This window comes from Chiloscyllium plagiosum, chromosome 2 (assembly GCF_004010195.1).
Source record: "Chiloscyllium plagiosum isolate BGI_BamShark_2017 chromosome 2, ASM401019v2, whole genome shotgun sequence".
Lineage (NCBI taxonomy): Eukaryota > Metazoa > Chordata > Chondrichthyes > Orectolobiformes > Hemiscylliidae > Chiloscyllium > Chiloscyllium plagiosum.
In genome coordinates this window covers 120808002-120820875 of record NC_057711.1, presented here as the reverse complement: position 1 = coordinate 120820875, position 12874 = coordinate 120808002, and the positions used below count along the sequence as shown (strand labels likewise).

General features: G+C 39.9%; 1 protein-coding gene across 1 annotated transcript in view; it reads right to left on the bottom strand.

Moving 5' to 3' along the window:
• Positions 1-12874, bottom strand: part of cntln (centlein, centrosomal protein) — a 469267-nt gene that overhangs the window by 165925 nt on the left and 290468 nt on the right. Inside the window, exon 18 of the mRNA XM_043717668.1 lies at positions 9842-9935. Within this exon, the coding sequence (XP_043573603.1) occupies positions 9842-9935 (94 nt within the window). The remainder of the gene's footprint in view (positions 1-9841; positions 9936-12874) is intronic.

Genomic DNA, 12874 nt, shown 5'->3' with positions numbered 1-12874 from the left:
CCCTCCCACGCTGTGTGTGTGTGTCCCTCCCTCGCTGTGTGTGTGTGTGTCCCTCCCACCCCAGTCTGACCTATCACCCTCACCTTGACCTCTTTCCACCTATCACATTTCCGACGCCCCTCCCCCAAGTCCCTCCTCCCTACCTTTTATCTTAGCCTGCTGGACAAACTTTCCTCATTCCTGAAGAAGAGTTTATGCCCGAAACGTCGATTCTCCTGTTCCCTGGATGCTGCCTGACCTGCTGCGCTTTTCCAGCAACACATTTTCAGCTCATATACTGTAAAAACCAGATATGTATAAATATGAACTGACAGGCGCATACAGAATCCTGTGTAACCCTTGGCAGCATTACTATTCAAAAAGTAATAACAACATTTCTTTTATTTTATCAACTGCATTTCTGCATTTTCCAGAGACTAATAATCTATTACTCAAAAGTATCTTTCTAATTCTGTCTACACCTACTACATATTAAAGTGCACTTCTTTATACTAATGTCTGCAAAACATCATATTTTTCAAGGTAGAATTTCACCTGTTATATATTGGCTCAACTGCACTGACTGTATATACTGTTTACATTTGAACTCTGGTAGTGTGTTATGTTGTGCTTGTACATCTTGTATACTCGATCAAATCCTTCAGCTTTGTTTATACACACATTGGTGATAAATTCTAATTGACTAATTGGACACATCATCTTCTCAAAACAGTATTTGATTAATATAAAAATGCATCATTACATGATTCCACCCAAACTAGTGTTTCTGTTGTTTATAAATATGTAGACCATACATCATAGAAAGGTTAGATACCTGGGAGGTTTGTCTCCCATCAGCCCTCCACTCCCCAAATGTAAATTCTCCACATACTGCTGGAGGAGTCAAGAGTTTTTTTTTAATGGGTAAAAACACAAAATCTTCTTTGATGTCTTGTGGCAGTGTATCAGAGGTATCTCCGTGTGACCCAGCTTGGGTCAATGCAGTATAGATGTATGAGCTCTATCTTGGCGCATCATTTTATTTTTGCCTTAAGCCATTTACTGAGACATCAATTATTTACACTGAGTACAAGGCCAGAAGGATTGGCCAGATGGGAGTTTGATGTATGGAGAATGCTGCTTAAAGAAAGGTAGGCAGTATTTTTATTCTGCAGATCGATCTTCTGCACACCACTGAGATAATCACACAGTACTCATCAGGAGGAGGAAAGAGTTTGTTTGGGAAAAAGACTCTAGGAGCCAAAGCAGATGAAGTGCTTTTTATTGCTACCGTTAAAATAGCAAGTACAGAAGGTGTGGAAAGAACTTACTTTGAGCATGCGATCAAAATATACCCAATTCATGGATCACTAGCAAAAGGCAATAGGAAAGCCCTTCACTGATTGATTCTTTGGTGTGTTTGCCAATAAGATGGTAGCAATATGTAATACAATTAGCAAGTCACCTGACCAACATAATTTTATGGAACCAACAAACTGCCCTCAAATCTATAATTCTAACCAAGCTAATCTCCAAACTCTGAGCAAGAGGTCTCTGCTTCTCCCTCAGCACCTCCTCCTTGACAATCCTCGACACCGACAACCCGCAAGGATGCGTACTCAGCATCCTACCATACTCCCTGTACACTCATGACTGTGTGGACATATTTTGTCTGAATTCCATCTACAATATCACTGACAACATCACCATTGTAGGCTGGATATCAAACAATGATGAGACAAAATACAAGAAAGAAATACAGTGCTTGGTGATGTGGTGGAAAGATAACAATCTTTCTCTCAATGTCAGAAAAACTATAGAACTAATCATCAACTTCAGGAAGCAAGGAGGAGGTCACACCCTTATCTACATCAATGGAGCTGAGGTGGAGATGGTCGAAAATGTCAAGTTCCTAAGAGAGATGATCATCAACAATCTGTCCTGGACCCAAGTTGATACGACAGTCAAAACGGCACAACAATTCCTCTTCTTCCTCAGGGGGCGAAGGCAATTTGGCATGTTCATAAGGACTCTCACCAACTTTTATAGATGCAACGTAGAAAGCATTCTATCTGGATGCTTTGCGGCTTTGATTGGCAACTGCTCTTCCCAAGACCATAAGAAACTACAGAAAGTTGTGAATATAATCCAGACCATCGTGCAAGCCAACCTTCCATCCCCTGACTCCCTCTACACTTCTCAATGCCTCAGAAAGGCAGCCATCACGATCAAAGACCCCTCCTATCCTGAATATAATCTCTTCCAATCTCTGTCAGGTAGAAGATACAAAAGCTTAAATAAATGGACCAACAGGTTCATGAACAGTTTCGTCCCCACTATTATCAGACTTCTGAATGGACTTCTCAAATTTTAAATCTACTGTTGGCCTTGCTTTTTGTGCACCTTCTTTGCAGCCATACTTTGTATTCCTCACTCTGTTCAATCACTCCATTACCTTAATTTGTTACAATCTGCCTATATTGCACACAATGCAAAATGTTTCACTGTACTTAGGTACAGGTGACAATAATAAATCAAAACATGTCCAAACAACAACTGCTGAGGTTAGTGGAAGGATATGATAATTTTCACACAAAAAAGTTAGATCCTTGGTGGAGGCCAGTGAACACATTTTTCTTATTTTGATTAATGAAAGGGATTAAAAAATTAGGACCATTGTTTTGTGGTAAGTAAATGCAGGAAATTGATTTGTATCCAAAAGATTGCATTATCATGTTGCCAAATTTAGCAAGATAGATTTAACAGAGTCTCAATACTACAATAAAAAGTGTATTGTTCTCTAAAAAAACAATTAGATCAGCAGTCCTAAGTGGTTTGAAATCAGGATAATAATTTTAACCTTCATCTGCCTTGGTACTTCATTTTGCTTGTGCCTTCAGTCATTTTCTGAAAGGGACATATCCATTATTTATTGAGATTGAAACTTCAGTCAGCCATTCTTTTTAAAAATGTTGATTGCATACTTTGTTTTCCTGCATTTCTAATTTAATTCTTTTCATTTTACTGAACCTGATTTAGAACCTGAGATGGTCTGATGGGATTTATTTTCCACACTGAGTTTAAACCTGCATAATGGATTCTAACCTGAAAGTACTTGATTTTAAGAGGCATCCCAAAGGAAAAAAAGAAGGAAGAGGTTCTGACAGCACACTCTAGAGCTCTAACCTGAGACAGCTAATGGAACAACTATCAAAGATGGGTGAGACAAGTGGGGAAACAAGACAACACAGTGAGAAGAAGGCATTGTTGTAGGGGCTCCACAGCTCCAACTGGCTCCAGAGATAAGGGAATTGAGAGCACTGAGTGATCTTAACAGAGGATTGGGACATTGGAGACCTGGAGTCAGCATAGGTCAATGAAAACATTGCTGACAGGTTATTGGGACTTAGAGCAGGTTAGTGTGTTGGTAAAATAATTTTAAGTCAGCTAAAGTTTATGGAGAGTGGAAGCTAGAGAGAAGCCAGGAGAGTCTTGGAACAGAGTGGCTTAAATTTACAAAGTAGATTTTTACAAAAAGAGAAAAATATTATACTGAAAATTTCAGAGATATTACCACTAAAGCTGGAAATATACCTTCACTAAGAAAATGAACAACCTGCATAGTGTAGAGTACTTAATCATATTTAAAAAAAACTTCAGTAGAGATTGTCATTATATGCTAGACAGTAATGGCAGCATTAGAAGCCCATCATATACATCACAAAAAAATGAATTGTATCCACATAGTGCTTTTCATGATCACAGCACTTTAGAGTCAATGAAATACTTTTGAAGATGTTGGACAATTGCAAAGGTTGAGATTCCTGTGCTCATATCCTCTGGTCTGTTTATCCGCCTCACTCATAGTCACACTCTCCTATCCCCAAACACTGACCAAATCAGACAAGTCAAGCTCAAGAGGTGTGTCTTTATTATGGTACAGAGAAGTCGGGTAACTGTCTGCCTCTCAGACAAGCTTACAAACGTTGACGATCCAGTTTCAGCTGCTTCTTAATTAAGCTGCTCTTTTGCTTGAAGTCTTGATAAAACCCTGCTTCAGATTGGCAACTACAGACAATCGACTGTAGATTTCAGTTTAATGTCAATTACAAACTATATTAGCTTTGTGCAAAAGAGAAGAAAACAGACTTCCTGGCTGAATTATTGTAAGAACTCAGCCCTCAGATAAACTGAGTTTGCTCGTTAATATTATAACTTTTAGAACAAAAGGGCAAGCTGATTTTGTTTTATTTAACCTATTTCTCTAATCAACCGATTCAGAGGTGTTATTACAGACCCCTGGAGCAGTAAGGACACCCTCACTGCACTACAAAAGAGCCTTGAAGAAACCACTGGGATTTGAACCTTAGATTGCATGTTTACCAGGTAGGTGCTTTAATCAATTAAGCCATGGCGCCACTAAGGGCTGGCTAATTCACAAAATGAGGAAACAGTTTTAGCTGCTTTCTAAACAAACTTAAATTAGAATTAAAATTCTAAGATTCACACCTCACCAATGCCAGATACTCACCATCTCCAATAATAGACAATCTAACCAACAACCCTTAACATTCAGTGGTGAACTGAATCCCTACTATCAACATCCTTGGGGTTACAATTGTCCAGAAACTCAACAGGACTCACCATATAAAAACACAGTGGCTAAAAGAGAGTTCAAACGCAAAGAATATTGCAGTGAATAGCTCGCCTCCTGACTCCCCAAAACTGCCTGTCCAACATCTGCAAGGCACAAGTCAGGAGTTGCACCCTGGATGGGTGCAACCCCAACAACATTTATGAAGCTTGACATCATCCAGGCAAAGCAGCCCATTTGATTAGCACACATCCACAAACATCCACTCCCTGCAACACCAACGCTTATTAGTAGCAGTGTGTACTATCAACAAGATGCACTGCAGAAGTTCTCCAAAGATCCTTAGACAGCACCTTCCAAACACACAACCACTTCCCTCTAGAAGAACAAGGACAGCAGATACAAGGGAACGCCATCACCGACAAATTCCTCTTCAAGCCACTCACATCTGACTTGGAAATATATCTGTCTCTTCATTGTCGCAGGGTTAAAAATCCTGGAATTCCCTCCTTAATATCATTGTGGACTGCAACGGTTCAAGAAGGCAGCTCATGACCACCTTCTCAAAGTCATCTGGGATGGCAATATATGCTGCGCAGCCAGCAACACCCATGTCCCATGAATGAATAAAAACAGACTGATCTTAAGCTGCTACACTCAAGGCCTTGATAAGACACTGCCTGAGGCTGACACCTACAGAAACTGAACTGGAGATTTCAATTTAATGTCAACTACCAGTTAAAAATTAAATTAGATTCGTCCAAAATAATATATAGTACTAAATTACTCAACAATTTCAAGCACACAATCCTAAAGTACTAAGTGGTAAGTGAGCATGGCTGAAAAACTGCTGAAAAACTGGGAAAAGTAGGTTCAGGTTTATGGAGCACAGGCACCAGCACGAGGGTAAGGGGAATCTGTAATGATGGGAAGTCGACACCTATATTGTGCTGGGTGTTGCACATACATAAGGGACGAGATAATATTTTAAACTGAATACTGGAGGCAAGGGATCAAATTTGTCAAACTTTTGTTGAATAAAAGTCAAGTAAAGGCCAAGAGAGAGGTGTTGACATGGGAAATTATAAACAGACCATGAGAGAAAGGGACAGAAAGAACAAAGGTCAACTGTAAGATAGAATGAAACGTTACAAGTTAGAGAGCAGAATGATAGAACAAAAGGTTCTGCATCTGACATCAGCTTTGATGAAGAGTCACCTAGACTCGAAATGTTAGCTTGTTGTCTCCCCATTGATGCAGCCTGATCTGCTGTGATCTCCAGCATTTGTTATTTTCAGTACAGATTCCAGCAGCTGCAGTAATTCACTCTGAGGCCCTGTATCTACGTGCATTGGGTATTCAAAACAAAATAGATAAACTGACACATGATAGTAGAATGATACTGATTTGGACATGAATCTTGAATCATCAGGAACATTTAGGAAGGACAGCAACTTAAGGAAAGGTGGAGGACTGGCTCTGTTAGCTAATAATGACAAGAGAAGGATGACTTAATTTCAGGAAACTAAGATGTGGAAACAGTTTGGGTAGAAATGAGAAATACAGGCAAAAATTCACTAGTGGGAGTGGTGAACAGCACCCCAACAGTAACACACGGTAGGGTGGAGCACAACTGAAAAGATAGTGAGAGCTTGTCGGAGAGGCACAGCAATAAACATGCAAAATTTATATTTACATATCAATTTGAAAAGATAGATGGGCAAAGGTCGTCTAGATGAGGAGTTCATAATACTTTCCCGGGAGAGTTTCTGAGATATGCATGTTCTGCAGCCAACCAGAGTAGAAGCTATACTAGATTTGGTATCATGCAACAAGACAGGATTAATTATCACTTCATAGTAAAGGCAGACTTAGGTTGCAGCAACCTTAAAATGATTGAGTATTACATTTAGTTTGAGGTACAGAGGTATAGGCTTAAGGTTATTTTTTTTTAAATTAAATAATGTGAATTATAAGTGCATGGAAGCAAAGCTAATTGAAGTGAATTGACAAATTAGGTAAAAGAATAGGTCAACAGAAATACAGTAGCAGACATTACAGGGATATTTCAGCATACTCAGAATAGATATTCAAATATTTAAAAAATTTCCAGGGGAAGGGCTCATTATCCTTAGTTAACTAGAAATGTGCTTAGTATTAAAGCTTAAAAAAATAATTGTACAAAGATAGATAACTGATCAGAAGATTGAACAGAATGTAAGAAACAGCAAAGAATGAACAAAAAAATTAATGAAGAATGAAGAATTAGAGGATGACAGAAAGCTAACCAGAAATATAAAAACATAAGATTATTTTCTATATATGTTGAAAGAAGAGAATGAATTAACAAATTGTGCACGGTCCCATAGAAAGTGAGAATGGAGAAAAATTACTGGAAAACAAGAAAAGATAAAGTCTATCAAACTGGTACGATGCATCAGTATTCACTATAAAACATTTAAATAACATCCAAGAAGCAGCAATAAATCAGGAAATGGAAGAGAACTCAGGAAAATCACAATCAGCACAGAACTGACATTGAGTAAATTGTTGGAGTTGCAGACTGACAAGAGTCTAAATCCTGATGGACTTCATTCTAAAGTCCTGGTTTATTAGACAGTTGATGCATTGATTTTAATTTTTTAAACCTCCCTTGATTCGAGGAAGGTTGCATTACATTAGAAGATAGCAAATGTAACTCCTATATTTAAAAAGGCAGGGAGACAGAAAGCAAGAAACAACAGGCAAGCCATCTTAACACTTCTAAAAGGGAAAATGTTAGAAGCTATTATTTAAAAAGTTGGAGCAGGGCATTTGGATAGATTCAAAGAAGGGAAAATCATGCGTGACCACCTAACTGGGATTCTCTGAGGACTAACATGTACTCTGCATAAAGGTGATGATGGATTGATTGCACTTAGATTTCTAGAAAGTATTTGATAAGGTGCCACATCAAAGGTTATTGCAGAATATAAAAGCTCATGGTATAAGGGATAACATGTTAGTGTGGATGGACGATTGGCTGGCTAAGGATGTAGAGGGTAGATATAAACGATTCTTTTTAAGGTTGGCAAGATGTAACAAATGCTGGGACATCAACTGTTTACAATTTATATAACTGACTGAGATGAAGTGATGGGAGGTATGGTTGTCAAATTTGCTGATGACACAAAGCTAAGTAGGGATATAAGTTGTAAAGAGATACATAGAGGTTACAAAAGATATCGATAGGTTAATTGAGAGGGAACAGATGTGACAAATGGAGTAAAATGTAGGAAAATGGAAAATGTCCATATTGGCAGTAAGAATTAAAAAAAAATTCATATTCTATCCAAATGCTGAGAGGTTGCAAAGCTCAGACGTGCAAAGGGAGCTGGGTGACCGCATGCAATGTATCAAAATTTGCTGATGATACAAAAATAGATGGGAGGGCTTATTGTGATGAGGGCATAAGGAATTTGCAGAGAGAATATCAATAGTTTGAGTAAGTGGAGAAAAATTTGACAAATGGAGTTTAATGATGGAAATGTGAGGTCATCTTTTTTCTTAGAATATGGGTGTCACTGGCTAGTCCCACATTAATTAGCCATCCTAATTGTCCACAGGGCAGTTAAGAGACAATCACGTTGTGCGGGTCTAGAGTCATATCCAGGGTGACCAGTTAAGTTGGCAGGTTTCTTTCTCTAAAGGATAGTAGTGAACTGGATGGGTTTTAACAATAGGTTACACAGTAGTCTTTTGGCTATCTTATAATTCCAAATTTTTATTAATTCAAATTCCACCAGTTGCTATGCCGGGATTCAAACCTGGGTTCGCAGATCATTAGCCGAGTGTTCTAGATTACTAGCCCAGTGACATTAACACTGTGTTCCCCAAACACAATTTGACAGGAAGAATCAAAAGGCAGTTTATAATTTAAAGCAAGTGTGACTCCAATAAAGGACAGCACAACTGATCTGGGTGTTATTGTGCATGAAACACAAAATGCAACTGTGCAAATCCAGAAAGTGATTAAAAAGGCAAGTGAAATTTTGGCCTTTATTATTGGAGGTTAGAATTTAAAAGTAGGAAAATCTTGTTACAACTCTACAGGGTGTTGGGACTGATGAGATCACACTTGGAATACTGTGTATAATTTTGATCTCTATATTGAAGAAAGCACATACTGGCATTGGAAGCAATTGAAAGAAATTTGGTAGGCTGATTCCTGGGATGAAAGAGTTTGCATCAAGAACAGTTAAACATGTCAGGTCATTAATCATTAGCATTTAGAAGAATGAAGGGTGAGCTCAATGAAATATACAATATTCTGAGGGGGCTTGGCAGGTGCATCCTGTAATGGGGGAAGCTCAACATAGTTACAGAATAAGGGGTCCCTCATTTAAAACCAAGATGCCAAGGAAGTATATCTCATAGAGTCATAGAGATGTACAGCATGGAAACAGAGCCTTGGGTCCAACCCGTCCATGCCGACCAGATATCCCAATACAATCTAGTCCCATCTGCCAGCACCTGGCCCATATCCCTCCAAACCCTTCCTATTCATATACCCATCCAAATGCCTTTTTAAAGTTGCAATTGTACCAGCCTCCATCACTTCCTCTGGCAGCTTATTCCACACGTACCACCTTCTGTGTGAAAAGGTTGCCACGTAGATCTCTTTTATATCTTTCCCCTCACACATTAAACCTATGCCCTGTAGTTCTGGACTCCCTGACCCCAGGAAAAAGCCCCTCATGATTTTGTAAACCTCTATAAGGTCACCCCTCAACCTCCGACGCTCCATGGAAAACAGCCCTAGCCTGTTCAGCCTCTCCCTGTAGCTCAAATCCTCCAACCCTGGCAACATCCTTGTAAATCTTTTCTGAACCCTTTCAAGTTTCACAACATCTTTCCAATAGGAAGGAGACCAGAATTGCACGCAATATTCCAAGAGTGGCCTAACCAATGTCCTGTATAGCCGCAACATGACCTCCTGACAGTGCTGTGCTTTCTCAGTACAGTAATTGAGAGTCTGCCTTTATTACTGTGTTCAAGTCTTGAATGGACTTGAAATTAGAACCTTGATCAATAACTGAGGAGCGAGAGTAGTACCAACTGATAGCCATGCTTTTATGTAATTATTTCCAGTTAACATTGCCTGGCATTCTTTGGAGAAACATATTTTACAAAAACATACATTTTGATAAAAATGTAATCAATTATTTAAGTTTTTGGATATTTCTAATTTGCAACAACCACCAAATCACAATAGAATAAATCAAATACCTTTTGAATGAAATTGTGGTACAGCAATTTTTGTTTCAGTTTTCATTGTTCTCAGCCACTGATTTCTTTGCTTTTTCTTTTCTTGAGAACATGCCTAAATAAATATAAGCAACAAGGAATGTAAGAGCTCTGAACAATATGCAAATAAAAATAGACAAAGTGAGCTCCATAATTGTGGTTTTCGAGAAGATTTGTAGCTCAGATTGAGGTTCAGGTTGTAAGTTGGCTCGCTGAGCTGGAAGGAATGTTTTCAGATGTTTCATCACCATACGTGGTAACATTATCAGTGAGTCTCCAGGGAAATGCTGGCATTATGCCCCGCTTTCGATTTATGTGTCTTGGTCTCTTAAGGTGGGTGATATCATTTCCGGTTCCTTTTCTCAGAGGATGGTAAATGGGGTCCAAATTGATGGAGTTCCGCTTACAATGCCAGGCCCTAGGAATTCCCGTGCGTGTTTCTCTTTAGTTTGTCCTAGGATGAATGAATGGGACAACATATCCATCCTCGGACAAGCTAAAAAGAGACAAGCATGGGAATTCCTAGAGACTTGACATTCTAAGTGGAACTCGATCAATAAACACATTGATTTGGATCTCATCTACCATCCTCTGAGAAAAAGAATTGGAAATTATATCACCCACCTTAAGTAACCAAGACACGTAAATAGCAAGCAGGACATAACACCAGCCCTTCACCGGATGCTCACGGGAGATGTTACATGATGATGATGAAACATCTGAAAACAAACTTACAATTTGAGCTCCATAATTTTTAAGTAAATTCCTATGTAAGTGGAAACTTATTTGGCAGTTGTTTTCGTTTTAAAGGCAGGCTTGAAAGTCTTTGATTTTGATATTGGGGACTTCACAAGCACTTACCTGGAATTTTGCGGTCAGGAGGCTGAAGCTTTACCAAACCAACAATACATTAATTAAATTCCTGTGCCATCACATGTGAAAAGTTGAGATCAAGTATAAATTTTAGGTGAAGCAGGGGTAGTGGGTGAGTAATAACTAGGTAAGGATATGTGTACAGGATACATCACAGTCATCTACAATACAGAAAAAGGCATTTTGGTTCATCTAGTCTGTACCAGTCAAAGTCAGCCACTGAACTATTCTAATCCCATTTTCAGACACTAGACATAGCCTTATATGCCTTAGTATCACAAATGTACATGTAAAAACTTCTTAAATGTTATGAATTTTGTTGCCTCTGACAGTTACTGAGTTTCAGATTCTCACTTTCCTCTGAGAGAAAACATTTTCCACAGATCCCCTCTAAACCTCCTGCCCCTTACCTAAATCAATGCCACCTGGTTATTGATCCCTCCACAGAGGGAATAACTGTCTTTCTGTCTACCTTATCTATACCCCTCATTATTTTATACATCTCAATCATGACCCCCTCAACCTCCTCAGCTCCAAGAAAAACAATCCATGTCTGTCCAATCTCTCTTTATAACTGAAACTCTCTAGACCAGGCAACATCCTGGTGAATCTCCTCTGTATCCTGCCCACTGCAATCACATCTGTTCCATAATGTGGATTTCAGAACTGCACACAAACTCTGTGCCTCAGCTAATAAAGGCAAGTATCCAATATGCCTTCTTGACCCCTTTACCTAGCTGTCCTTCTACCTTAAGGGACTGGTAGACATCACGCTAATGTCCCTCTCTTCCTCTCAGGGTCCTACCATTCATCATGTATTCCCTTACATTGTCTGTCCTGTCATGTACATTGTCTTCATTTAATTCCATTTCCCACTGAGCAGCTCATCAGAGCAGCCAGCCTCTATTCTTCTGTAATCTAAGGCTATTGTCCTCACCATTTACCACCCCACCAATCTTTGTAACATTCACTTACTGATCAGCCTTCTTATATTCAATTATAAATCATTTATATTATATGACAGCAAATGCCCAAAACTGATCCCTGTCGAAGCCCACTGTACACAGGTTTCTAGTCACACAAACATCTCTCCACCATCACCCTCTGCCTCCGGCCATTCGGCTGATTCGGTGCCTAATTATCCATATTTCCTTGGATTCGAAGGATTCTCATTATTGCTCTCAGTCTCTCGTGGAACCTCATCAAAAATCTTACTGAAATCCAAGTAGACTATGTCAAATGCATTATCCTCATCCACACACTTGGTCACCTCTTTGAAAAATTCAATCAAATTGATCGACATGATTTCCCCTTAACAAAACCATGCTGATTGTTCTTGATTAATCCCTGTCTCTCCACATGCAGATTAATTCTGTCCCTCCAAATTACTTTGAATGGTTCCCCCACCACCGAGGTTCGAATAACTGGCCTATAGCTTCCTGGTTTATCCCTTGCACACTTCTTAAATAACAGTATCACATTAGCTGTCTTCAAGTCCTCTGGCACTCTCTAATGGCCAGAGAGAAATTAAAAATTATTGTCAGTGCCCCTGCTATTTTCTCCCTTGCCTCACTTAACAGCCTGCGATACCTCCGCATAAACCAAATCATCCGCCGACATTTCCGCCACCTCCAAAAAGATCCCACCACCTGGGATATATTTCCCTCCCCACCCCTTTCCGCCTTCCGCAAAGACCATTCCCTCCGTGACTACCTGGTCAGGTCCACGCACCCTACGACCCACCCTCCCATCCTGGCACTTTCCCCTGCCACCGCTGGAACTGTAAAACCTGCGCCCACACCTCCTCCCTCACCTCTATCCAAGGCCCTAAAGGAGCCTTCCACATCCATTAAAGTTTTACCTGCACATCCACTAATATCATTTATTGTATCCGTTGCTTCCGATGCGGTCTCCTCTACATTGGGGAGACTGGGCGCCTCCTAGCAGAGCACTTTAGGGAACATCTCCGAGACACCCGCACCAATCAACCAAACCGCCCCGTGGCCCAACATTTCAACTCCCCCTCCCACTCTGCCGAGGACATGGAGGTCCTGGGCCTCCTTCACCGCCGCTCCCTCACCACCAGACGCCTGGAGGAAGAACGCCTCATCTTCCGCCCCGGAACACTTCAACCCCAGGGCA